This window comes from Neolamprologus brichardi, chromosome 6 (genome assembly GCF_056152115.1).
Source record: "Neolamprologus brichardi isolate AB-2024 chromosome 6, ASM5615211v1, whole genome shotgun sequence".
Lineage (NCBI taxonomy): Eukaryota > Metazoa > Chordata > Actinopteri > Cichliformes > Cichlidae > Neolamprologus > Neolamprologus brichardi.
In genome coordinates this window covers 20,184,865-20,210,659 of record NC_142109.1, presented here as the reverse complement: position 1 = coordinate 20,210,659, position 25,795 = coordinate 20,184,865, and the positions used below count along the sequence as shown (strand labels likewise).

At 40.0% G+C, this 25,795-nt stretch overlaps 2 protein-coding genes across 7 annotated transcripts; one reads left to right on the top strand and one right to left on the bottom strand.

Moving 5' to 3' along the window:
* Window positions 1–553: 553 nt before the first annotated feature.
* On the bottom strand, window positions 554–17,313 carry clockb (clock circadian regulator b). Of its 6 annotated transcripts, none has more exons than XM_087841807.1 (24): window positions 17,225–17,313; window positions 15,310–15,401; window positions 14,840–14,984; window positions 14,436–14,524; window positions 13,831–13,890; window positions 13,375–13,523; window positions 12,668–12,759; window positions 12,382–12,471; window positions 12,074–12,194; window positions 11,612–11,725; window positions 11,223–11,341; window positions 11,028–11,110; window positions 9,956–10,062; window positions 9,704–9,851; window positions 9,425–9,500; window positions 8,937–9,081; window positions 8,668–8,771; window positions 7,286–7,405; window positions 6,918–7,076; window positions 6,030–6,230; window positions 5,141–5,340; window positions 4,895–5,027; window positions 4,198–4,332; window positions 554–3,930 (listed from the first exon to the last, which is right to left on the bottom strand). In XM_087841807.1, the coding sequence occupies exons 4-24, from the start codon at window positions 14,450–14,452 to the stop codon at window positions 3,658–3,660; spliced, it is 2,646 nt and encodes an 881-aa protein (XP_087697933.1). In that variant the 5' UTR covers window positions 14,453–14,524; window positions 14,840–14,984; window positions 15,310–15,401; window positions 17,225–17,313; the 3' UTR covers window positions 554–3,657. The 6 variants fall into 6 exon arrangements, with proteins under 6 accessions (XP_087697933.1, XP_087697930.1, XP_087697931.1 ...); XM_087841804.1 differs by having other exon boundaries at window positions 17,185–17,302; XM_087841805.1 differs by having other exon boundaries at window positions 14,840–14,981; window positions 17,185–17,302.
* Window positions 16,621–25,508, top strand: exoc1l (exocyst complex component 1 like). Its single transcript, XM_035906201.2, has 4 exons — window positions 16,621–16,633; window positions 23,551–23,673; window positions 23,892–24,067; window positions 25,152–25,508. The coding sequence occupies exons 1-4, from the start codon at window positions 16,621–16,623 to the stop codon at window positions 25,419–25,421; spliced, it is 582 nt and encodes a 193-aa protein (XP_035762094.2). The 3' UTR covers window positions 25,422–25,508.
* Window positions 25,509–25,795: the final 287 nt, after the last annotated feature.

Genomic DNA, 25,795 nt, shown 5'->3' with positions numbered 1-25,795 from the left:
GGGGGGGGGGTTAGGAGTTGGGCTCAACCCCTTGGTTTCAGTGAAATGAACTCTTAATGCTTGAGAATACCAAGAAATTTTGGACATCTTGGTCCCAACTTTGTGGGAACAGCTTGGGAGTGACCCCTTCCTATTCCAACATGACTGCACAGCTGTGCACAAAGCAAGGTCTATATAAACATGGATGTGTGAGTTTGGTGTGGAAGAACTTGACTGGCCTGCACAGAGTCCTGACCTCAACTCTATATCACCTTTGCGATGAATTAGAACAGACTGTGAGTCAGGTCTTCTCGTCCAACATTCATTTTCTGACCTCACAAATGCACTTCTGAAAAAAAGGCCAAAAATTCCCATAGACGAACTCCTAAACCTTGTGGAAAGCCTTCCCAGAAGACATGAAGCTATTAGAGCTGCAAAGGGTGGGCCGACATCATATTTAAACCTTATGGATTAAGAAGTTCATATGCATGTGAAGGTAAACGGCCGGCAATAAGTGTACTGTGGGTCAAAAGGAATGCCATCCCTGGCTTAAAAACTGAGTACAACACACATGTCACATTTAATATTTGCAACTGTTTTTATTTTCAAATTGACCAAGATGGGAGAAGAGGGGATTATAATAATAATGTTAGCAAACATTTTGCTTCAAAATATTGATTACATCTGACTTTGGGGTAGATAAAGGAGCACAGTTCAAGAGCAGAAGAAGGGATAGAAATACATACAGTACAGGTTAGCATAGCACCGTTTTTACACTGAATACTGGTGTTTTTAACTTTGTGTATGTGTACAGTATTATACTAGATCTAGAACTGTTTAGAACCAAACTGTGTAGTGGAAAGGTGACCTGTGTATCTGTGTGGAAGGGGGAGCTCGCCGTCTTGTCAATGGCGTCCCGTATCAAATATCCTAGACCTCAACTTTGAAGAGATTTTGAACCCTTTTCCCAACCAAGATGTTGTCAGAAACATATTGCTGCAAACCAATAAAGTCTGTAATGGTGAAACATTCAGAGGTTCTTTTACAATAGACTGAATTTCAGATTGTAAGTTCTGGATTCTTGCAGTGAATCGTGAGTTTCGTTCACACCCCTCCATTTCCTTCATCATAAAGCCTGTCAAACAGGCGCACAGTTACAACATCCATTAGTCTCTTTAAAACACCATTACATTCTTTGGGCTGGGTATCAGTGACACAAACTATAAACATTTCATTACCCTTTAGAGATGCCTTAAAACACACGCACGCACACATGCACAAACACACTAATCTATACAGGACAAACAATTAATGTGAGACGAGTGGAAGACCTGATTCAAATATTAAAGCCCTCACTGTGTAATCTCGCCACTATTCCTTATTTGTATGGGGGGGAAAACAAGAAATGAGGTTTTATCCCCTCTAACAGCAATTTAGTCTAAGTTAAGCTTATCTCCAAGGGTTAACATTTGAGACTTGTCAGATAGTACTATAGTCACTGTGAGCAGAACAGTACCCATCTTCTTTAGCCTGGCAGGTGACCAGTGCTCTGCAATGCCTAATAACCACTTTCCAGTCACACTTCTGTGCACGAAAATATACTGGGTTAAAGCGACAGCTAACATGCACACAGACTCAATCACACAAACATATTCAAGTTGAGCTGTCCCACACACGGGCTCGCACAATACTGCGCCCAACGAGAGCAGACGTTCCTTGAAAATTACAATTCCTTTATACTGCAACGCAAGAACTGATTGGCTATCGCCAGGGGAAAGAAATACTGATCCCCAAGTGATATAAGAAGTAGGATCAAGGACAGGAGATGTTATATTCACAAAAACCCACATGCACACTTTTACTACACTCTGAGACAAAACACATTCTAAATGCTCCTTTGCCAACATTTCACTTCCTCCAAACCAAGGCTTTTCTGTATGATATGGCTTAATCACTGAAGTACACAGGCTGAGCCCAAACCATTTAAAGTGGAGCGGGACCCTGTCCTGGTTTTTGACTGCTATTTGAGAACCGAGAGTCAAGTGAACTGGACTGCATGAGGTTTTCTGAGGCCTAGGAAGATAAAGAAGGACGAAACACTGATGATACAGGAGACCTTAAGATAGTCAGCTGAAATTCAGATGCTTGGGTAAAGTGAGGTTAGCCTATTCCAATAAGAGTGACAACAGAAGGATTTCTCTGCAATTCTGCTCTACTGCATCTCAAAATCTACCCCCACAAAAACAAAAACAAAAAAACCCACCAGCATATTTTATATGCTTTGATAAATAAACACGAAGGCTCTAAAGAAATCTGGGGCAAATTTGATTCAGTCACCACTTCCTTTATGAATCTTCTTCCTATGGTCTTTGCAGCATCACTGTCTAATCCTTCTGGTCTGGTTCCAGACTGAGGCAGAAGCAAAAACTTTCCACATTCCTGAGAATACAAGTACCATCCAACAACTTCAAACCCTTTACTAAGTCAATTATTGTAAGACACAAGGGGCAACACACACACACACACACACACCAGCCACAGACACTCTTGTTCACTCATTCACACAAAGATTGTTTTCTCAGAAACACTCATTAGCTCAAAGAATCACACCACAGATTACAAACAACAGGGTCGACAGTGATTTATCGTACACAACCACGTTAAGTGCTAAAGTTGAGGAGCTTGAGGATATACTGTTTTGTTACATATAGGGCTCTTTTACTTTTAAAAAATAATCCCTACTATATACACACGCATTAATTTTAACAGGGGTAATATCTTGTTGGAAAATATATGCCTTTGAATAGTCAGCTTGAAATTTAAAGTAAAAAAAATTTTTTGACTATGTTATTGGCACTTGGAATCACTAAACCCGTCATATGTACAGTAATTATCCTGTAAATAATACAGTTAAACTGTAATCTAGTTTCTTGCCAAACATGATCTGTAATTAGAAAGAGAGCCTTTTTTGTCTCAGAGACACAGTGTTCAAAAAACAACTTCCACAAAAAACATCCAAGCCCAACCATTTTTTAAAACACTCAGAACTTTAAAACCTTGTTCTGGACTTAATTTTTTTTTCCTGGGAGGGGTGATGGTGGTGGTGGTGGTAGGGCGGGGAGGTCTAAGAGGAGTCAGTGCTCCATCTTTGACCACACTTGACCAAAGTAAAAAGTTATGTTGGTTTTTTTTTTGTTTGTTTTTTTAAAGCAACTAATAAAAGCTTACACAGTTATTTTTTTCCATGCAATCATATAAAATACTACATTTCTGTTTTCTGTTAGGCTATGGTGGATATTTACAAGTTTTTGTTTGTATCATACAGTAAATCTGTACAAGGCCAGTTCACTTTGACACGCTTCTCAGAAAAAAAACAAAAAACAAAAAACAAAAAAAGTGACCATAAAGCAATTAATTCAGGTTTTCACAGAAACTGAAGCTTCCCTCACAACACCGCTTCTCATGAGAGGAAATGGGGATTTGAATCCATCCTGTTGCCATGGTGACAGTCTTTTGGCGAGTTCCTTGTGGACTCATTTTCCTCTTTCCTATGATTTGTTTCTTTCAGATGGAGGAACGATTTCGGGGGGAAAAAACAAAAAAAGCAAACGTATGCAGCAATCCCTTAAGAGTTTAGATTCCCCACATGTTCTCGCTGTACACACTCCCCTCCTCGCTTCACTGCTGTTGGCTGCTGACAGCGTCAGTCCTGTGCGATGACGGGGCTTTCTGCTGTTTCTGGGGCTGTGGTTTAAGCTGCTGCTGGTGCCTCTGGTGGTGAGATTGTTGTTGCTGCTGCTGCTGCTGTTGCTGCGGTTGTTGTTGTTGTTGCTGCAGTTGTTGTTGCTGCTGTGGATGTGTTGCCTGGGTGAAGGTTCCCTGCTGTTGGAGTGGGAAAGCTGCCTGCAGGATCAGCTGCGTAGACTGGTTGTTGTGGAGAAGACGAGGGCCCTGGCAGCAAGACAATGCAATGATATTAGACAGTGAAGGAAATTCTTCTCCCTCTGCTCATTCTCTAGTGTCACTGAAAGTCTCAAACATTTACAAGTGTAAATGACACTCCGTACACTTAAGACACACTTCATATAATTTCATAATTATTCGCAATATCATAAAAATGAAATATCTGTACAGTAAAATTAAACATGAATGCTATCCTATCATACCATGCCTCTACAATATTTTAAATCAATGACATCTTCTGCCCTCTAGTGATACCTGTAGGAATTGCTGTTGTTGCTGCTGCCCCTGCTGGTTGCTTTGTGCCACTACAGCTGTCTGGTTTTGGCCGTCTGGTTGTCCTTGAGGTGCTTGGGCCGGCTGCAAAGTCAGCGTTTGGGTCTGCCCCCCTTGCTGAAGTGGTACAGAGGGTTAACAAAGGGAATATGTTGAGGTAAAGGAATAAAAATGAATTAAAAATTTCACTCACTCACTGCTTTCAGAGTGAATGAGCAGCTACTCTTAGTTTTATCGTTATCAATTAAGATGTGTGCCATTTTTTCACTATTTAAGTAATTACCCAACAACCTGCAAGTCTTTGGTTTTTCAAGCGTGCTTTTGGGTTTCAATTAATTATTAAAAGGGTTATGCTATTTTTTTTAAACCCAAAATACTTTTTCTATCATCCTGAATTTCTCCGTTAACTACTTCCAGAACCACACTGTTGCGTTAACTAGTCTTTTTTTCCCCTCCCCTTTTAATTTCAGTTACAAACACCTATTGCTAATGAGCATTTTCAAAGCTACTGTGCCAGAATCATTACACCAACACCACACATTTTACTATGCCAGGAGCAGTTTGTCAGCCCTGAGTGGCTCATATATAATCATTTAAATGGGCTTCACTCCAAATAGTTTTGATCTTAGACAGAGAGAGGCAAAACAAAAGAAACAGACTTAATTCAAACTGTGTTTACCTGCTGGCTCCCAAAGGGGTTGTATGCGGTAACCACCTGCCCCATAAACATAGAAGTGGGAACCATGACTGCACCACATGCATGCATTGGAGCGGTCACGAGCTTGGTCACAAGCTGCTGCCCTGCTGGGAAGCTGGAGAAAGAAATAGATATATTTATCCATCATAGTAAATATCAGCTTTTCAAATGTACAAACTGTCAAATTGTCATTATAATGGGAATCAGGTTCGATTGTTCTGCACTAACCGGATCTGTCGGTCCTGGGTGAAAGCGGCCACAGCTGTGCCTTGCTGGGTGTTATTCTGCGGCAGGCTGGTGCTGATCTGCAGCACATTTGGCTGTCCTGGCTGGGAAATCATCATTGTGTTGTATAAAGGAGCAGATACAGAGCCCTGGGGCTGGGGTTGGGGCTGAGGCTGAGAAGCTTGCTGAGTCTGACGCTGGGGCTACAGAGGAGCAACAGCAAAGGCCATGACATTATGTCTTTTACGTTAAAGAAGCATTAACAAGATTATTTGAAGATTTTCTGTGAATTTGTTCTCCAGTTTCACTTTCCCCACTTTTACGCTGTCATGTGTGAAATTTACACATAACACAAAATAAATCAGCATGTAAGTCAAAGTGGTTTTTCGTAAGTTTTCTGTCTTCTAACTTTGAGACACAAAATGAAATCAATGAAATGTCTTGCTGCTGTCACACTCACTATTTTGAGCTGACTTCAAAGTTGCATGAGATAATCAATAATTCACAACATGGAAATTTAAACTGTGTCTATTCAGAGGAAAGGCGGGGTTTAATGAAAGACTCCACTATCACTGAGTGACCCGTAAAGTGTCACATTATTAAAAATGCAAACAGCATGAGATTTTAACATTTTATCCTCACAGCATAGCACTGTAATATCTGCATAAAAGTGACTAATACTGTCCCAAATTTAGGTAAGATTATTGTTCACAGAGAACACTGAAAGAAGACTACATACACACACAGGCAACTTCTGAGATTAAAAGGAAATGACAAAATCATGGACATGCAAAGGAAAGAGACAAACATTTTCATCTGATCTGAACTTTCAAAACCATTTTCATAGTATTTCCATAGCCTGTCTGCTTGCGTGTGTCTGCAGGTATCGCACCTGCGTAAGGGTGTTGGTCTGCTGTTGTAAGCTCTGTTGAGTGGGAGGAGCCTGCTGCTGGATGGTGAGCTGCTGAGTTCCCGAATGGACGGGGTTAATTGTTGTTTGCTGGACCTGATTGGTCAACGTAGTTGTCTGCTGGACTGATCCTACTTGAGGAAGCTGTACATTCATGGGTCCACCCTGCTGCTGCAGCAACATCTGTTAGAATGGACACATGAAACGTCAGGCCACATTCAGCTAGTAAGGAGATTTACAGTGTGTGTGTGTGTGTGTGTGTGTGTGTGTGTGTGTGTGTGTGTGTTACTTTTACCAGATCTGTGCATGACAACAGAATAATAAACAGAAATAAATTATCTTTACACAATCAGGAGATGGCAGTTTACTGTTTTCTATGAATAGAAGAAATATATAATGCATGCAGGATTCCAGTCCTGATCTAGGTCAAGCAAAACCAGGTACAGCACAATTCACCTACTTCGTCTGAACAGAGGTCACATTTCTTGTTCGATTAAGTGATTTTTTTTTTCCACATTTGGAAAATAGTACATCAATACTACTTCTTGGCTCTATCTGTATCCTGTGAACAGAATCCACCCTGTTGGTTTATTGTTATAATTAATTTTATTTTACTGTAAACACTAGGTGCAGTCATACACACCATTTTCTCAATATACAGATGTTAACTTCGACATGAAGACAGAGAAAGAGTTATGAATAGAGAGAAATAAAGCAAAGTAATAGAGGATGACACAAGGTAAGTTACACTAGAGATATAAATAGACACTGAGTAAAGTGGACTTAAACACACCTACTGTAAGAAAAGGCTTTTATGTCATAAAGCAGTGCTGACCTAAAAGTAATCTTGCATATGCATCTACAGCCTACCTGTATACCCTGCCCCTGGACTCTCTGCAGCTGCTCCTGGATGTGTCTGAGCTCCTCCTGCTGCCGCTGAATGTTAGCCTGGATCATTCTGGTCCTCTGCTCCAGCTGCTCCTTTAAGTGCTGCATGGCATTCACCTGCGCTGAGAACTCCATCACCGGCTGCAGACGGAGAAAAAAAGAACAAGCTGTGCAATGTGTATGCAATTAGGATACAATGGCTAATCGAACTCCATAGTTGGGTTGCACAGTTAATTAAATGCCACAAGGTCCAAGACCTCAGAGTCCACATTATACAAGCATTTGAAAAAACGTTTGTCACCAATTAACCTGTTGTCAACAAACCACTTCTCCACATTATTATGTCTCACCTGCACATTTGTCTGGAGCTGCTGTTGTTGTTGTTGCTGCTGCTGCTGCTGCTGCTGTTGTTGTTGCTGATTGATCATACCAGGAGCTACACTCTGCCCTGTAGTCTGAGAGCTCATAGACTGCAAATATAATGAAAATAAAGACTATTATTACAGGCATGAATTTTCCATTGCATTACACCACTTTATATGCACATGTTCAAGACTTAAAACTGAAATACACTTGCATTTATATAGTGTTTTTTCTAATTTTACAGATACATACATCTACACAGGAAAATTTAGAATAACAGTTAACCTAGTGTTCATGTTTTTGGACTGTGAGAGGAAGCCAGAGTACCCGGAGGAAACCCACACAGGAACAGAGAAAATATGCACACTCCACACAGAAAGTCCCTAGCTGAGGTTTAAACCAGGAACTTTCTTGCTGTGAGGCAACAGTGCGACGCACGTCTCTGGGTTTTGACGCCGCTTAACGCCCATTCAAAGCACACCAACTTTAGTAAGTTGAAAAACACAGATTTTGTGGTGATTATGTATTTTTGATAGAAACATTGTTTTGCATCTTCACTTCAACAATGAACCTCTCACCATCCCAGCTAACACTGCAGCACTGTCTTTTAGTTATAATTTAGGGATCTAAGTTTAGGGTCAACTACATATCACAAGATTATCAAAACCTAAATATGAAGTTGATTTATTTGCCTAAAATATAAAGTGTAAAAGTTTGTGTTTTTACTCCACAAGGTTTACAAAGCATCTTATTTTCCCAGACTTAAAAAGCGAAATGTGTCCATATGTCTGCTCTAAATTTTGTCGTGTTTTCATGAGAAACAGAGAGGCATGGGCGCTTCCTCCACACCCTGTTTGTTGAGGGCAGATCAAATTCTGTGCATCCAACCTTGATGTACACAGAGAATACTTCTGACAGGATCACTTCCAAAACTTGCCCCGCCTCTCAGAACATTTTCATCTCGTTTTTATTCGTTGGTACAAGTGTCCGTAGATTTCATCGCCGTTTTTATCCTCATGCATTTGTTTTTATTTTAGTGATTTGGTTTTTGTCAGGGAGAAACAGGTTGTTGACAAAAACTATAATGAAAATTATTAAAATGGTAAATGGCCTGCATTTGTATAACGCTTTACTTATTGTTTATTAGTCAGCAGAATTAACACTGTTCTTGAAGTCGGATGCGTTTGTCTGTGTCAGATTATGTAAGAAAGCTTCAGGAAATAGTCAAGCACAAAAGTCCCACCAGGAACCAGATATGCCAATCCATAAAACAAAACAGTGTTTTCTTGACCGATTTCTGTGTTAGTTATGGCTAGAAGTAGTTTTTGTAAGGATTTTCTATGCATTAGCCAGGTGTGTCTTGTCTCACCTGGCTGCTGATAGATGACCGGCGCTGTGATGTCATCTCCATGGTGGATGCCAATGATTGCCGAGGGGGTGTGGCCGTGTCCATGTGTAACTTGGGAGCTGTCGCTGCAGAGAAAGTAATTGGTGGTCAATGGTTATTTTTAGATGATATCACTTTACTACAGGAGTTAGCCACTGAATTTTAATACAGAGAGGATATGTCACCACCTCCCCTTAACAGTATGTCAGTGTATAATGTCACATTACTTGTGCAACTGTGGGTGTCCTTACAAGTGCAGGTGTTGTCAGACACATGCGATGAGGACTTGCGGGAACTCCGCGAGGAAGTCGAAGGTGTTCTACTGTGGTCAAATCGCTCCAGTGCCTCCTTCAGGCTGGACGTATTGAGCTGTGACTCTGAGCCAGAGTCTTGACTCTGGAAAAATAAGAAAATACCAAAGATTTTAAAAACAAGAAAGCCTATCCATTGTATCTAATGGAGTGCATACAGGTGGAAATTACAGGCCTAAAAGGTAATTGAGGTACCAGCAGAAAATCTGAAGCATAAATTTCATAACCTAACATTGTAACAACTCCTAATGAAGCTGAATATTGTACTTCAACATGTAATATATTTCTGGTATTTTTGCTTTCATCTGTTTCAGGTAGTATTACGCAACAACTTCTACCACAACGTTGTTTTTAGACTGAATTTTACTCCTGTGCTTGACATGTTTGTAATTATAAGGACCGTGCTACATGTTTTATTTATTTCTCACCTTATCTGCAGTGACTTCTGGATTTGCCTCCTCGATGCCGAGCTCTCTGCGCTGTTCTGCCCTCACCTCTGCATAGCTGCATTTTAGACCAAAAAAAAAAAAAAAGGGGGGGGGGGGGGGGGGGGTTTGAGAAGATGGTTGACCAATTAAAACATTATAAAAATAGATACATAAAGAGTCTTTTGTTAACACAAACTCAACATCATTCCTGAAAAAGTCCAGTGATCAGCAATACAAACATTTTCATGGAAAAGGGGAATAAAATAAACATACTTGTACCTGACTACTGTGTGCGTGCAGACAATAAACTCAGGTCGAGAGTTCCATTGATGGTAGGTGATGTAGTAGTGTGTCTGCAGCCAGATCCACTGTTGACCTTTCGTCAGGAAACGGTAGTAGCATGACTTCCCTTTACCATATTGCATTACTGAACAGAAGCGGGGCAGAAACAGCCAAAGATGTTACCAATAACACTCAGAAAAAGGCTTTTACAAAAGATTTTGGCTAGTTTGACTTAAAGTAAGTGCTCACAGTGTTCGTGACATTTCGCTAGCGTCTCCAGGTCGTCCACATGGTAATAGTCGTACCCTGATGTCCCCAAAACCTCAAAAGGCAGGTAGCCTATAATTGGTGGCGCTCTGTAAAAGGTAAAATAATTTTCTTACTCTGATGTAAAATTGCTGAACGGATACTTTTTCTAGGGAAATGCTTTATTTTCATGTACATTTATTTATTTTATTTATCCATCCATCCGGGGTACACTCTGGACAGGTCGCCAGTCTGTCGCAGGGCTAACACAGAGACACAGACAACCATTCACACTCACATTCACTCACAGATTCACTCACAGATGCAATTTAGATTGACCAATTAACCTATCCCCACTAACTGCATGTTTTTGGACTGTGGGAGGAAGCCGGAGTACCCGGAGAGAACCCACGCAAACACGGGGAGAACATGCAAACTCCACACAGAAAGACCCCGGCCTGATGGTGGAATTGAACTCAGGACCTTCTTGCTGTGCAGCAACGGTGCTAACCACTGTGCCACCGTGCTGCCCTCATTTATTTTATTTATGATTTGTTTATTTATTTATTTTCTATGATTTCTTAACTTCTGGTGTCCTGAAAAGTGAAACTAGAAGTGTGGAGGAAGATCTCAATGGAGAAATAAATTGAAGAACAAGAACACAGTTTGTGAAGAACTGAAATGCAACGGGGCTCATATATATATGAAGCACCACTAAAAATAACACAATTTTCACAATAATATAGTACTAGATGCATACACTAAGCATGATGATCATGTCACTATATCTGAAAATGTAGTAAAACAACATATTTTTGGAAAAACGTGAAACGTGACCTGGAAAAAGACCATACTATCCTCTAGTTCACATTTAAATTTGTCAATAATGAATGAAGACAGAACTGAAGAGGTTAGATGCATGAATAAATTCTCACATTTGCTAAACTGACCAATCATAAAGTGTGTGAATGTGTGTTTCAGCCATCTATATATGACAGCAGCCATGTGGGTGCAACTCAACCACCCAACAACCCGTTGTGATTGAGTATACAGGAGAAGAACTAGATCTGCCTACCGATGGTCTAAGAAGAGGAATTTCCATTCTAGACTGTGTCTCGACGTGAACTCTTCATTGGGCTCCTCCACCGTACACATTTCCTATGAAAATAAAATTGTGAAAATTAGATGTTTTGAGAGATAATTAATAGCTAATTGACAAATAAATACATGACAATCTAATGAGTAAAGTCAGTTCATGTCTGAATAATACCTTGATAAACTGAGGCTTAGCTAGCCGGACCGTGGCTACAAAGCACACCTGGTCATCAAAGGCAGGTTGTAGCGACCGCTGTAACACCCCTGCCAGACCGTTCCTAGTCACATTGGGAACTGCACAACAGTGTTACTTACTCAGCATGTCAAAGAATATAAAATGTGGTTCACAGAGCAGTACACAGAATAATATCTTTCTAGGCTAGTAAATGATTGATATCTTAAAAATATGCTTATTTTCCACTTTTTGACTTTAACATTTAATGGGTTTAACACACAAGTTTAATGCTAGTTTGTATCTATACATGCAAGCTTGTTTGGAAAATAGTATTTAAAAAAAATAAATAAATCTTCTGAAATTCCTCACTTGCAGTGCGAGGTACATACCGTTATTGAGAGACTTGAAGTTGCCGATGAACTTAACATATTCATAAACAGGGGATTCTTTGGGGTCAATGGCCCCTCGCAGCATATGACAGCAGAACTCCATGTGACTCTTAGCTGGAGACAAAAAAGAAAAAAAGAGATTATAATTACCTTGGGGGAAAAAAAAAATACAACTGCTTGTAAAAACATGCTGTTCATGTGCTCCACAAAGTTCATGTCCAGTCCAGCTGCTTCACTCTGACAAGCCGTGTCTTCACACTATGGTGACGTTTTTGAAATTTGAATCATTTTTAACATTATTTATTTATCTATTTATTTGAGAAATACTTTTACTTTTGAGCATTTTTAATCTGATAATAATAAATAATCCTGTTTAATCATCAGACATACAAAAAACTTGTAAACCAACTATCATTTCAAATAAGCAGGTTTTATGGTACAAGATGACGGTGTGTTACTCACACTTTAGGTAATCAGTGCTAAGGTTCTCTAGCTCAGAGGGGTGTGTGGACAGAGCCTTGTACACTTCGGAGTGTTCCCCAACCGGCAGGAAGTTTAACAGGTTCTGGTCCACCAAATCCGCCTGATAAAACACCCACACACAGGCACACACACATTCAAGAAGAATACAAATGAAGACAAGCCCTTTTCAATACACACTGGTCAGCCTGACATGTTTAATCTGAACCACACAAAAGATCCTATGAAAGCTTTTGTTATAATAAAGTGTATGACTAATACAGACACGGTTGCAGGGGGAGGTGATTTACCGGGAGGTGTTCTAGTAGTGAAGTGACACTCTCAGACACATAGAGGATGTTGCCATCAGTCATTATTGCTATAAAGAACCCATCAAGAGCCTGTTAAAAAAAACAACAAAAAAAAACAGTGTGAAATCCCATAAGGACAAACTTAAAATTGTAAATTTAACTTCAGATATAACTATACTGTACAAAATGAGATGACACTGACCACTGCATTAATACAACTGTGGGTCAAGTGCCTGTGTTTTTACACAACAGACAGGATTACAGAACGAAACCTAAGATTTCTGACCTCCAGCATGAGCTGGGTGAATTCCTCATTGCTAAGAAATGGAGGCTTCCAGTCTTGCCTGATCTCACTCGACTCAGACTGAGCTGCAATCTCTGGTGAAGGACAGAGAATTCAGTCAGAACTTAATACAGGCATAGTGGAAAACATCGAGGAGGAATAAGAGCAACAAAAACAGCATAAAGTTAACAGTAAACAACTGGGTGGAAAAATGTTTTGAGACTGCTATGTCCAGTATGAAAACAAGACAGTTAAAAACATGCTAGGTAAGAGTGCACGTGAAGCGGAAGCTAGTATTTTATTATCTTGCAAGTCAATGACACTAGATAAAAACAAAAGGATCATTGACCTATATACAGTGATGAAATAATTTAACATAAACACAATATTAGTATTCATAAAAAGTTAAAACTGCTGAAACCCTTATAATTATTAAAAGACATAAAGGTAGATTTACTTTAAGAATAACTTGTTAGGTCAAAAATACACAACTGGTTCAAATAGTTACCATTTTGTAATGTAAAATTACAGCACCAATGTCTCATAAAAAGGCAATAAAAACATGCTTTCACTTTCTAGTGATGAAGGTAAACAAACCCTGATAAGTGTGGCTAAATCGGAATGATCAAGCTAAATATACAAAAAACATCCACCCTGTGAGGTGTTCAGCAAAAACAGGAAGTGAGACGAGCACGGCAGAAAGCTCTGACCTTTGTGTTTACAGAGGAAGTCGATGCTTTTCTGCAGGATGGTGGACTTGTCCATCTTTCTAGTGTTGCCAGGCAACATTGTGCCGAGTTCCTTGATGAGGACATTGAACTGGTCTCGCCGTCTCTTCTCAGACTTGTTACGGGACACGCTGCAAGCCAAAATAATTTTGAAATAGAAGGTTTAAGACATTTTATTTGGTTCTGTTTTCATCCAGTGTTTTGACTGGGCTTTAAAAAACAAACTTTAAAAAAAAAAAACAGCAATGTAACTTTATCATAAGTGACCCTGGTTATGTGAAAGTCAAGGCAGAATGACTGTTGTGTGAATGGCATTAGGACAAAGTCAGCTCTGACACTGTGTATTAACAAAAATGTACTGACTCATGTTTAATCAATATTCTATGACTTTTTTAAGTCCATACTAGACTAATCTCCTCTCCAGTATGTTTATCTTACCGTTTCGCTTTGTCCTTTTCATCTTCTTCCATCAACCCATCAAAGATGCTACAATCATCCCTAAAGAAGGAAGAAAGCAAAGAAATTTACAGCCATTCACAGCTTTCAAGACTTACTTGTTTACGTTTTCCTGCATGTGCGGTGGCCCTGAAGGCAGGTATGCATTGTTAATAATAACCAATGACTGATGTTGGCTAATGAGAGAATTCCTATTGTACATGCCAGCAGCAGGTTTATTTTTGGGTCACACAGAAAACGGGTGAGACAGACAGAGAGAGAGAGAGAGAGCGAGCGGTAGAAGGAATGTGTTTTGTTTGCCAAGAAGATTAAGCGCATTTGTGTAATAGGGTGCGTTTCTTGACTACGTTTCAATTAATATGGGTCAAAAAAATAATTTGATGGGGACTCATAGATGCTATCCATAACTTTTCTTTAAATGGAAAAATATTATTTCAAAAGTAAAGAAATATAAAGAGTTAAAATAATGAGCTTAAATTTTTGAGCCAGATGTTACATACATATATTTTGTGATTTTGTACATGTGATTATGAACATATTCTGTATACAGTAGACAACATTTTGAGGTATTGTGTGCAGCATTATACCCTATGCTTGATGTCATGGTGGCTGCTAATCAGGGCTGTGGCTGCAGTGATTTGTTCTTTAGGCGTGAGGTAGGCATTTGGAAGACCACCTGTTGAGACAAAAAGAGCAGGTAGTTTATTAGTTTAACTCCTAGTTATTTTTCATATTGTATATGAAGGCACTAAATGGGGCTTTGAAGTGAAAGCCTGAAAGCGTAGTCCCTTTTCTAACCATAACATTTGCAGATCATATCTTTTCTCTTAACTAGTTCCTTTCTTTTTAAAAACACAGTTACATCTCCATACATGCATGCACACACACACTAAATAATAATAATAATAATAATAATAATAATATCTCACATTTGATAAACACTTTTCCATGCACCAGATTAAATCTGTGTGTCTGTGTATTAACTTCTCACCTCACTGCAGCCTATGCACGTGCTCAGTTAACGTATTTTCTCAGGGGGTTGTAGAAGGGGTTTGGGGTCAAAAGTGGAGCTGAGGTCATTGGGGTCATGAGAGGGCACCAGGCCACAGGAAGGACATGGTGGTCAAGCAAACCTGCTGGATGAAATCAGAGCAGAAACCAACGGTCATGAGGAAACCAACCAGAGAGTTTGGAAACATAATAACCATCTCCTAGTGCACTGTCTGCCATTTCTTAAACCAAGATTTATTTTTATTTATTCTTTTTTCCCCTTTAACATCAGTTTCTTCCTTTTAATTTTGGTACAATATACATTATGGACATAAATGTATTTTATGAATTAAGATTATTAAATTACAGTATAACATGTGACAGGATCTTCAAAGTGTGAATAACATAAACCAATACAGAAAAAATACCCTGAAATGAAATTTACTTCTGCACTTACATCATGTAACTTACCTTCTGGAATGTCACTTTTTGGTATAATTCGCTGTTTGAGATCGCAGCCTTTGAGTTGCTGACAAATCTTGTGTGTGCAAACCACACCTCACCTGCAACACAAACATACACCCAGTGTTTACCATGCACAGAAATTCTAGAAGTCACCCGAAAAATGCAGATGTTAGTTGCTGCAAAGTACAAAACAGGAAACTTGAGCTGCAAGTAATCAGCTTTTACACATAGATTTGTCATACCACTAAAATGCCAAAAACAAGTCTGCTCTGTCTAAGAAACGGTTAAAAGTAAAAGGGATTTAATACTACTTTCATATAAAAATTAACAACAAATACCCCATTATCTCAGCAACAGTCCAATCATTTTACAGAGATATATGATCACAATTGAGGTGCTGGACCCAATATAACCTTGGCATTTTGCCATGAAAAATGACTGGTGATGACTTATCAGAGTAGTTGCTGATTGTTTTCCTGTTAATCAACAGTTCTGTTGTTTTGATTCTCAAACTGTTATGGCCAACCTAGTCTTCGCATTAATGCTCAGTGTGTGTTTTCTTTTTTTTTAAATAAAAACAACAGTCTAAAGATTTACTCTTTACATTAACACCAACCAGCACCACAACTGAACAGCAATAACTTGTGAGTGTTTTTTTCTACAAGCAAACTCATGCACAAGAGTCGAATAATCAATTTCAGCATTTGCTAAAGGCTTAAAAGATTAGTCTATAGGAGTCGCTCCCAAACTCGTCAAGTAGTCCCACCGTCACAGGGACAACAGACCACCACTTAATCAACGCCTTCTAAGAGGATTTTGCTGTATATAAGTGTGGGCAGAGAGGTCACGAAGACTACACTAACACCTATGGACAGCATACTAGAAGAGATGCTCTCTCATATCTCCCTCGTGTGTATAAAACCATCATAAGGACTGGTGGTCCCGAGGCTATATTTCGGGATGCTGACCTGTACTTGGTGTTCTCTTCATGGCCAATAAGTGAAGCCTCGTTAAACTGAGCTTCTTCATTGGACGAAGACGTTGTAAACCATTCCCAATGAATTAACTCTCATATGAGCAACATGACCGAATGTTTTTCCGTCTCCCAAAACAGCAACGAGCCATAAGATAAGGCAAGCTAGCGTTTAACATATACAATTTAATGCCACAGGTGTTAGTTATACAACCAAAAGAGAGCAACCTATATAGCTAGCTAGCAGGCTAACTAAGCTTGCTACCGAAAACTGCCAATTTAACTCAGAGATTTAATGCTCTTACTGCCCCAGTTTCCTCCTGCTCACACTCCGAAAACACTGAATGACACTCACGGGTAAAGCATTTCACGTTTGTCAAAAATAAACAAGAGGAAAAATATGTCTCTATCATAGCAAGCTGGCGCCGAGCCCGAAGCTGTCACGCAACAACTGACACTGAAGATGAAATAATCTAAAATATTACCGTCGGGTCCTCAAACGCCGCGCATGAACATCCGCGCGGGGCAAGGTCCTCGCGTAAGCCGACAAAAACATGCCTATCCACCGCGGAGACACATCTATAAAACCAACGACGGTGGAAACATTTTCGCGGCAGATGTACGTACACACATACATACACTGTGCCCGGGCACACGCGCGCGGGCTCACACACACACTGGCAAGGATACGCGCACGCGCTCGCCCACTCGTACACATAGACACTGGCTGCTCCAAATGTGGGTCACTAGGCCTTGCTCTCCCTCAAGCGTGCGGAAACAGTCCCGAAGCCTGCTCTGCAGTCCGACCGCTTCCGCACGCCGAAAACACCGTCTACAAACCACGGCTGCCGTGCTATTTCACGATCGGTAACCGCCAACAGCTTCGCGTATGCATTAAAAACCCTTACCTTGACGAATAATCGAAAGCAGCCTCCGTGTTTTGCTTACTTGTGAGCGTTGCAGCGAGGTGGTGGGGGCCAGGAGGACTTCGGGTTGGGGAGAAAAACAGGAGGCCTACTTCATATTACGACGTACAGTCATGCGCAATAGAGACAGCAGGGCGCACTATTTTGCAAGTACAGTAGCCGAGGGAAAACTGAGGGAATCGCTGAGTGATCTTCGAAAGGGGAAATGACTCCGCGTTTTTTTTTTTTTTGTTTTGTTTTGTGGCTGTTCCACAAAAACTACTCCACTGTCCGAGCGACCGAGGTAGCGATTAAAAATTAAGGCATTTAAAATGTTTAAAAATGGCTGACGCCAGTCTGGATAATAGTGATATATAAATATAGATACACAGTTTACTCGCATTTTAAAAGCACCTCGATAGCAATATTTAAATAATATATTTACATAAACTAATTATATCTACTGGCTGTAATTTGGGTCGCAGGGTATTAACTGTGAATGTGACATTGGACGATCGCTACAGGGGTGCAGAAGCAGGTTAAAGACAGCCCTCCTGATGACAAGGGGTTTCCCCTTTTATCGACATTCAATCGCAGGCATTCACGGCCATGACGTTGTCCGTATTTTGTGTCGAGGTTCCCCCTAACTTTTTCTAAAGGTGCTTTTAGGCTTTAGAAATTCTTTTTATGAGGCATAATCTGGGGTTCAACATCAATTTCATGTGTTTGCAGTGATAGATATCTACACTATACTGGTTACTGTCTTTATGGACAATATGCTATCAAGACAGTACAAATCATATAAAAGTGTCACACCATAAATTGAACAATATCACCAAACTGGGAGACATTTTATTTCACTAGTCTACTTCCTTCTCTGTTCCTCTGATGGATGTGAGCTGTAAATATTGCTCATACGTGGGGGAAGGATTTAGGCACAGAATAAATAGAGGATGACTGGCAGGAAGCTATAACCCTGATCAAATCTACCTTCATATGCAAGAGACTCAGTATAATAGTGTTCACAGATTGCATATCACCGCTGTTGTTTTGCACAAGAGTCTAAATTGATTTCCAGGTTCTGGAAAGTTATGTCTAAGGAAATTAGTGGAATGTTTAAAACAAGCTTCTTTATTATTATTTTTTTTTTTAAGATCCTGGTGTTTTCCTCTTAGGCCTACCCTCTAGCGAGTTGCATCTACTGGTAGCACACTACAGATTTCTGGAGAAGCTTCTTCTAATTGCCAGAAAGTGTATTTCACCCAACTGGATTAAAGGTTCTAGTGTTACCACTGGGAACCGGGAAATCTTTAATGCTCTTCCACATGAAAGACGACATGCGACTATAAATGGTCATGCCAAATTGTTTTTGAGGGTCTGGTCACTCTGTCTACACTATCCACCTTCTGGCTTTAAATACTTGCTTCTGGAGTACTCGGTAATATCCCAGAATCTCTGATTGTCAGCTTGATGGCTGTTGATGACAAGTTAACTTATTTATTTATTTATGTTTGTGAATTTGCCAACTATGTAATAGGACTGCAGTGGGATGTTGGGTGGGCTGGTCATTCTTTTGGATGTGTGTCAGACTCTTTGTTACTTGCTAAAACTTAATAAAGTATTTTTTTTAATCCAACAGTACCATAAGCTCATTCACTCATATATAACTTTCATACAGTGCTATGTTCTGTGCATTTATTCTGCTGTTTCTTTCTTTCTTATTCAGCTGCTCCCTTTAGGGTTCACCACAGCAGATCATCTGCCTCCCTATCTATAGCAGTCTTCTCTGTCACACCAGCCCTCTGCATGTCCTCCTTCATTACATCCATGAACTTTCTCTGTGGTCTTCCTCCTTTACTCTTGCCTCGCAGTTCCACATTTTACATCCACTATCCCTCCTCTGCACATGTGGAAACAATCTGAGCCTTTTCTCTAACTGTGTCTCCAACCCACTCAAACTGAGCTGTCCCTCTGATCAATTCTGCCGTGTCTGCTCACCCTCCTGATTTTCTTTCTGTGCCACAGTCTACAAACCATATACCATAGAAGGTCTCACTGTCACCTTGTAAACCTTCCCTTTCACTTATGCTCCTCTTGGTTTGTTACAAATCACCCATATAATCATAATCTCCATCCTGCCTGCACTTTCTTCTTCACCTCTGTTATACACTGTCCATTGCTTTGAATCATTTATCCCAGGTATTTAAACCCATCCCCGTTCACTTCCTCTACAAGCACATTATCATCCACGCCGAGTCGCCGACACAGGGAGAGCTTGCAAACCCCACACAATTTCATGAAAGCCATTATTTGAGTTTCCAACCTGGCTGAGGTGACAGTGCTAACCACTCCATCATTGTGTCACCCATAATATACATACATCCAATATTTTTTTAAAACTAAAAAAGAAAACCAAAAAGAAATTATGAAATAAACCTGTGAAAACCTTTCTATGAGCAACTCTATGACAGGAGTAAAGATTTCAATTCTGAGACATGAAAAAAACAGAGGAACACTTTTTTTTTATAACTTTAATAATTTTACAACCAAAAGTACCTCTAAATTAAACAATTATCATGTTCCCTTCCTGCAAATCTCTGCTAGTCCACCTGCCCTTTTCTTCCATATGAGCAATGCACCAGTTTGATGGTCTCTTAATCACGCTGACTTCATTCAGCGTAACTGTGTCCATTACTCATTCCTCACTAATGCCTCCGGGTGAAAACGGCATGCTATAATAAGACATAACATAAAAACAATCATCCATTAATGGTTTTCACAGTGCAAACAATCATAAAATCAATCAATCCGAGGCCATGGTCCTGAGCTGGAAAAGGCTGGAGTGCCCACCCCAGGTCAGGGATGAGCTCCTGCCCCAAGTGGAGGAGTTTAAGTATCTCGGGATCTTGTTCACAAGTGACAGAAGAAGGGAGTGGGAGATCACCAGACAGATTGATGCTGCGGCTGCCGTGATGCAGACACTGTACCGGTCCGTTGTGGTGAAGAGGGAGCTGAGTGTAAAAGCAAAGCTCTCAATTTAGCGGTCGATCTACGTCCCTACCCTCGCCTATGGTCACGAGCTGTGGGTACTGACTGAAAGAATGAGATCACGGATACAAGCGGCAGAAATGCGCTTCCTCCGAAGGGTGGTTGGCCTCTACCTTAGAGATAGGTCAAGCAATTCAGCCCATCCAGGAGGGGCTCAGAGTAGAGCTGCTGTTCCTCCACATTGAAAGGAGCCAGTTGAGGTAGTTCGAGCATCTGATAAGGATGCCTCCTGGGCGCCTCCTTGGTGAGGTGTTCCGGGCATGTGCCACCAGGAGGACGCCCCGGGGAAGACCCAGGACACGCTGGAGAGATTATATCTCTCCCCCGCAACTCGGCCACGGATAAACAAAAGATGATGATGATGGATGGATGGAATTTTATATTTGACAATGATGACGTTAAACTGAACTGATGAAAAAGCCAAATGACAAAAAATAATGAGCTAAACTGAGTTACCTTCTATTTATGCAAAATAAATGCTTTATTAATCCCAAATGTAAGAATTTTTTTGTTACAACTGTTGAAATAATAATACTTATTCTCCCCTCGAAGGCAGGGAGTATGTAATTGTATGTTTGCAGCGTAGCATCCACAGTTTTCAAGATATCATTTTCAAATTTTGTGCAGTGGTAGATACCAGTAACAGCTCAAGCTGATATCATTTTGGTGAAAATCCTGTAAGCAAAGGAGGAAATAAGTAATAACATTTTTATGGGTGAAACCTCACAACAATATATGAAGCCTTTTGGAGACATGAGTACTTGGGTTGACCTTCATGGTCAAAGTTGACCTTGTAAAACAAATTTAAAGAATCCATATTGAGTAATGTGTCATATGAAAGGGCATGGGGAGAGCTGTGCAACACACTTTTTATTTGATTAATGCGACGCCCTGGGGCATCACAATGAAGCCATAATCGGCCGTTGTCATCGTACTGTAATCAAAACATCATAAAACGAAAGACATCATTAAAGAGTTTTAGTATAGCCCTTGCTATTCCGGGGCTGTTGCATTCTCTGAGTGCTCTTGTTGTTATTATAATTATAATTCATAGAATGTGGTATGTATATTGGACTATTTCTTGAGCTCTCTTATATCTCATTAATTCAATCCTCCTGCCTGGGCTCATTTTTCTCAGTCTCTCAGCTTCTTATTCCCGTTGTCAAGCTCCTTCTTCTGAACTTCAACTGCTCCTCCACTTTCCTCTCTGTCATCACTTTCACTTTCCTCACTGTACGTTGAGATTAGTCCTTATCTGCTTTTTAAAGGATTATCCACGTTTTCCTATCTATTATTTTCTCTCCTTTCTCACCCTCACACAGCACCCCTGCATATTATGCACGATTCAGTCATTCTGTAATTGATCTCTTCTTGTCGCGTTCACATTCTGGGTTTCCTTTACTCAACGTGTTCTGTTCCTTCTTTCTTTCTTGCTTTTGTCTTCCTTCTTGCTTCCTGCTTTCTCCAGCGTTCCACTTTAACACTTGTTCTGTGCCCTTCGTGTCACTCACCTTGTGGCTTTCTCAGTAACTTTATTGCATCTCATTCCTTGCTTCTTCAGCTGCTTCCTTCTTCTTTTCATTTCCCCCCAGCCTTCATTATTTAGGATTCCAGCATCACATAGTTGATTTCCTCATCCTTGCTGCTATATGTTCCATTCTATTCATTATCTCTTTGTCTTGTTCAATTAAACATACCTGCATTTCCAAACTCCCCCAATGTTACCTTCTAACAGTAATATAGCTGTTTTATCCCAATGATTTCCATTTCTTACGTGCACTTGTGTATTCCAGCACATGCTGCAAAAAAAACCCTCCAAAACTCTAAACCTTGGATTACCCCAGCAAATGTGCAAATATGAATCTTTTCAATGTATGTGTCATATATACTGGGATAAATCAATGATAAGTAAGTACAAAAAAACCTCATGTGTTATTCATAAGATTCAACACTTGTATGTATTTGCTTTCCTCCCTATACTTCCTGCCTCTCCGCTCATTTTTCCATCTCAGAGGCAAAAAGCCTTTCAAGTGAACACCCACAAAAACCATCAACAACAACAGCAATAAAGCACTTAGCAGAGGAGCGACCCATTTTTGTTTTCATAAATGTGACAAATCCAATGGAGCCACACTTTTTAGTGCTAACAAATTGGATCAGAGCTCTGGTCTGGTTCATTCTGGGGTGGTTTTGGCCTGTAGAGAAGTCCTCCCACAATGTTTTGACAAATCTGTCAACAGCTGGGATTCGTTCATAGGTGCAAAATGATATCCTCCACAGCCACCGGCATGTCTAGTAAATTACCTTGTGGAGCCATGATCACTAGAGCAGCTTCCTTTATATGCTTATAAAAATCACCCACCCCCCCACCTCCCCACCCCTCATCTCCCCATTTAAGTGCTTCCCTGTACTTGTACATATTGTCAGAGATTGAATTACTACACGGTAATGGAAACCATGCAGAGTGCTGTGGGACATCCGTTTCCCACACAACAACCGTTTAATCACGGACAAACACTGGGCTGTTTGCCACAATATGTATCAGTGTCTATATGTGAGTGAGTGGAGAAGAGGCCAAAAGACCACAAAAAGAAAAAAAAGTGAGACCGTCTGTTACATGTGCGCTGCAATGGAGCCATGCAACCACATGGAACCGCAGTTAGTTAATATTCCATCTGCCAGGAAACATGCACAAAAAAACACTGATCTTATATGAGACAGCTGCCCCCCACCCCCCACCCCCCATAGTTACTGATCATATATAGTTAATGCTAAATATACATTTCAAATGCTTATCCAACCATGATATACAAACAGTATCTAAGATATTTTTGTCAGCTACAAATGCAAGAGTGAAATCCATATTTGCAGGAAACCGTCATAACATAATGGATCTTAATTGAAGCAATAAAAACGCAAATGATGAAGAGCTTGGCCTTTTATTGCCCCCTTTCTACTCACTCCCTCCTGGGCAAGTGTGTATGAATGCAGCACTTCAATCAAAGATTAACATACATCATCAGACCATGCCAATCCAGAGTGGACTGTGTGTGCGCGCGCGTGCATTTGTGGGTAGAGTAAGAGCTTATTTCACACAGAACCAACCCACAAACCCTGCATGCTTTCAGAAGGTCTGGGCACGGGGAGCATCACCACTTCCCTCCCCTCCTGCCACGACTGGATTCCAGGGTTCTCCAGTGTCACAGTATTTTTGGGGGGGATATCTCATTCCTTTCTTTTGAGTTTCTCTCGCTCTCTTTGGTCCCCCTTCTTGCCGTTGCTGTTTTTGGGACGCTCCGATTCTTCTCCCCCTCTCTCCAGTGATGTCGTCTCTTCTGAGGGAGGAGATGCAGAGAGTTTTGTTTCGACCTGCAAAAGAGAGACTGGTGGAGTTCATTGAAATTGAAGAGCCATCAAACGGAAGACATTTTTTCTGTGCCTCAGGTAAACAGCTTGATTGTTGACTCAGAAATATGCGTTTGATTTTTACACAGGAGTAAATATCTTCCTCCTTAAAATGTACATTTTTAATGTGTTTAATAACTTACTTCCTTAAAAGCTGTGTATACCTGCACCACACAGGGTGTGTTAAGGCTGGCTTGCTGATGAAAAGCCCGGTGCTGCAGTGCACCTGTTTGTGATGTTTTTCCATTTTTCCGCAGTTGCAAAAAACAAAGAAGTCCAGCTATGTATAGTGCACTGTCAGATGTCTGTGCCCCTAAAGTCTGCATCCAAGAGATCCTTCACCAAACGCTCCTGCATACAAGAGAGCTACCGGAGGACAGAGATCTGGTCCCTGAAAGACCTTACCCTGATTGATGGAAGAAATCCTGACGTGGTAATTAGCCAAATTCTTCTGTAACTTCCATTGTTCTTAACTGGCTAAAATAGAGACAAACTGTCTTTTGGGTAACTGTATGTGGATGGCATTCTTGATGACCACATAGAACGCATAATAATAATTCTGTGGACATTTTGCTTTATCAGTACCTATTAACTAAGTAATTAAAATGTATTTATAAAGTTCATTTAAACACAGTTTTCACCAACCAAACTGCTGCACCAAGTCACTGCACTTTGACCACCACCATAATGTTCTGTTTATGCCACAGCTGCACTAAATTAACAGTATTTGTAATTGTCCATGTCATTTTTTATGTTTCTGTAATGTTTAATCTACCAGTAAGTAACAAGCTCCTTAATGAAAATGATATTTTTAATGCTAAAATTGCTGTTGTTATTATTATTTTCATCCGTGATTTATATTAAAGCACACTATTTTTTTTATTTTACTTTAGTAAGATGGCAAATTACAGTGATTGCATTCCTAAACAGAAAAGTTTCAGTGACTGAATGTTACGCAGATGTCCAGTGTACCGGCATTTTTTGAATATAAAAATGTGAACACAAATTTTGTGTTTGCTTAATAAATAATAATATAACTTTTAGTTTTAAACATGTTTTTGACAGATTTCTAAAATATTGGTGCTTTCTTGTTTTTATGACAAGTGGTCTAACAAATTTGTTAAGCACTGTACACACACAGGGGTGTAAATACATTAGGATAAAATCACAAATGAATTTAAGATAATACCAAGCTCCTTAGCTATTAAATCCTAGATGAGTTATGTTATTAAAATCTTTACTCCTGCTCTGGCACCCTCCCGTGACTCATCAGCAATAAATTTGACAGTGTTATTTATCTATTTTTCACACTTTAATTAATCGTTTGGAAAATTTCTACAGTTGCTTAAACACATAATGTTTGTGGGCTAACAAGGGACAAGGTAAAGATGAATGGTCTATGGTCATTTGGCTTTAGTTGCCCTATTATAATGTAAGCTTTCTACAGAACAAACACAATAAAAAAAATGCAGTGATTCTTAAAGGTGCTCCATAAATATAATTTTCTTTGGTTTCAGGATGACCCTTGTTTCCTGCTGCACTTCGACGAGGTGCGTACAGTGACGGCCGTCAGCTGCTCAGCCAAATATGCTATCGTGCGTGCCCTGGTTGCCCTCAGTGACCGGTACTGTCAAAGGTCACTGAACCTGAGGAACTTTGACTGGCCTTACATCAAGCCCACCTCCTTCTACTCAAACAAAGGGGACTGCGCTGTTCTGTCACAGATATGCTTCTATGCAATCAATTTGGTTTGTCTCTCCATGTGTCAAGTGCCTCTGGATGGATAATAAAAGTACGCAGTTGTTGTGAGAGTGCCAGTTAAGGTGGGTGTTTATATTACAAAGTTGTAGCAAATACTGTACGTGTATATTGCTTATATCAGTTAGTGTGAAGCAAATGTAGGCTCGTAGCTTCAGTTAGCTGGGCTTTGAAGAACTCATATTTACATTGAAATATGTTTTGCATTAATGCTCTGCTAAATGTATCTTCATGGCAAATGCTAGCTATGTGCCATATTTATCATCTAATTTTGTTAACTTTTAATTATATAACCCTGGAAGTATTATATTCCATGTGCTGAATTTTAAAATAAATGTAACGCAAAAGAAATAAAGCAACTGCAAATTCCTTGCGCTTTTTTCTCCCTTTACCTTCTTAAACA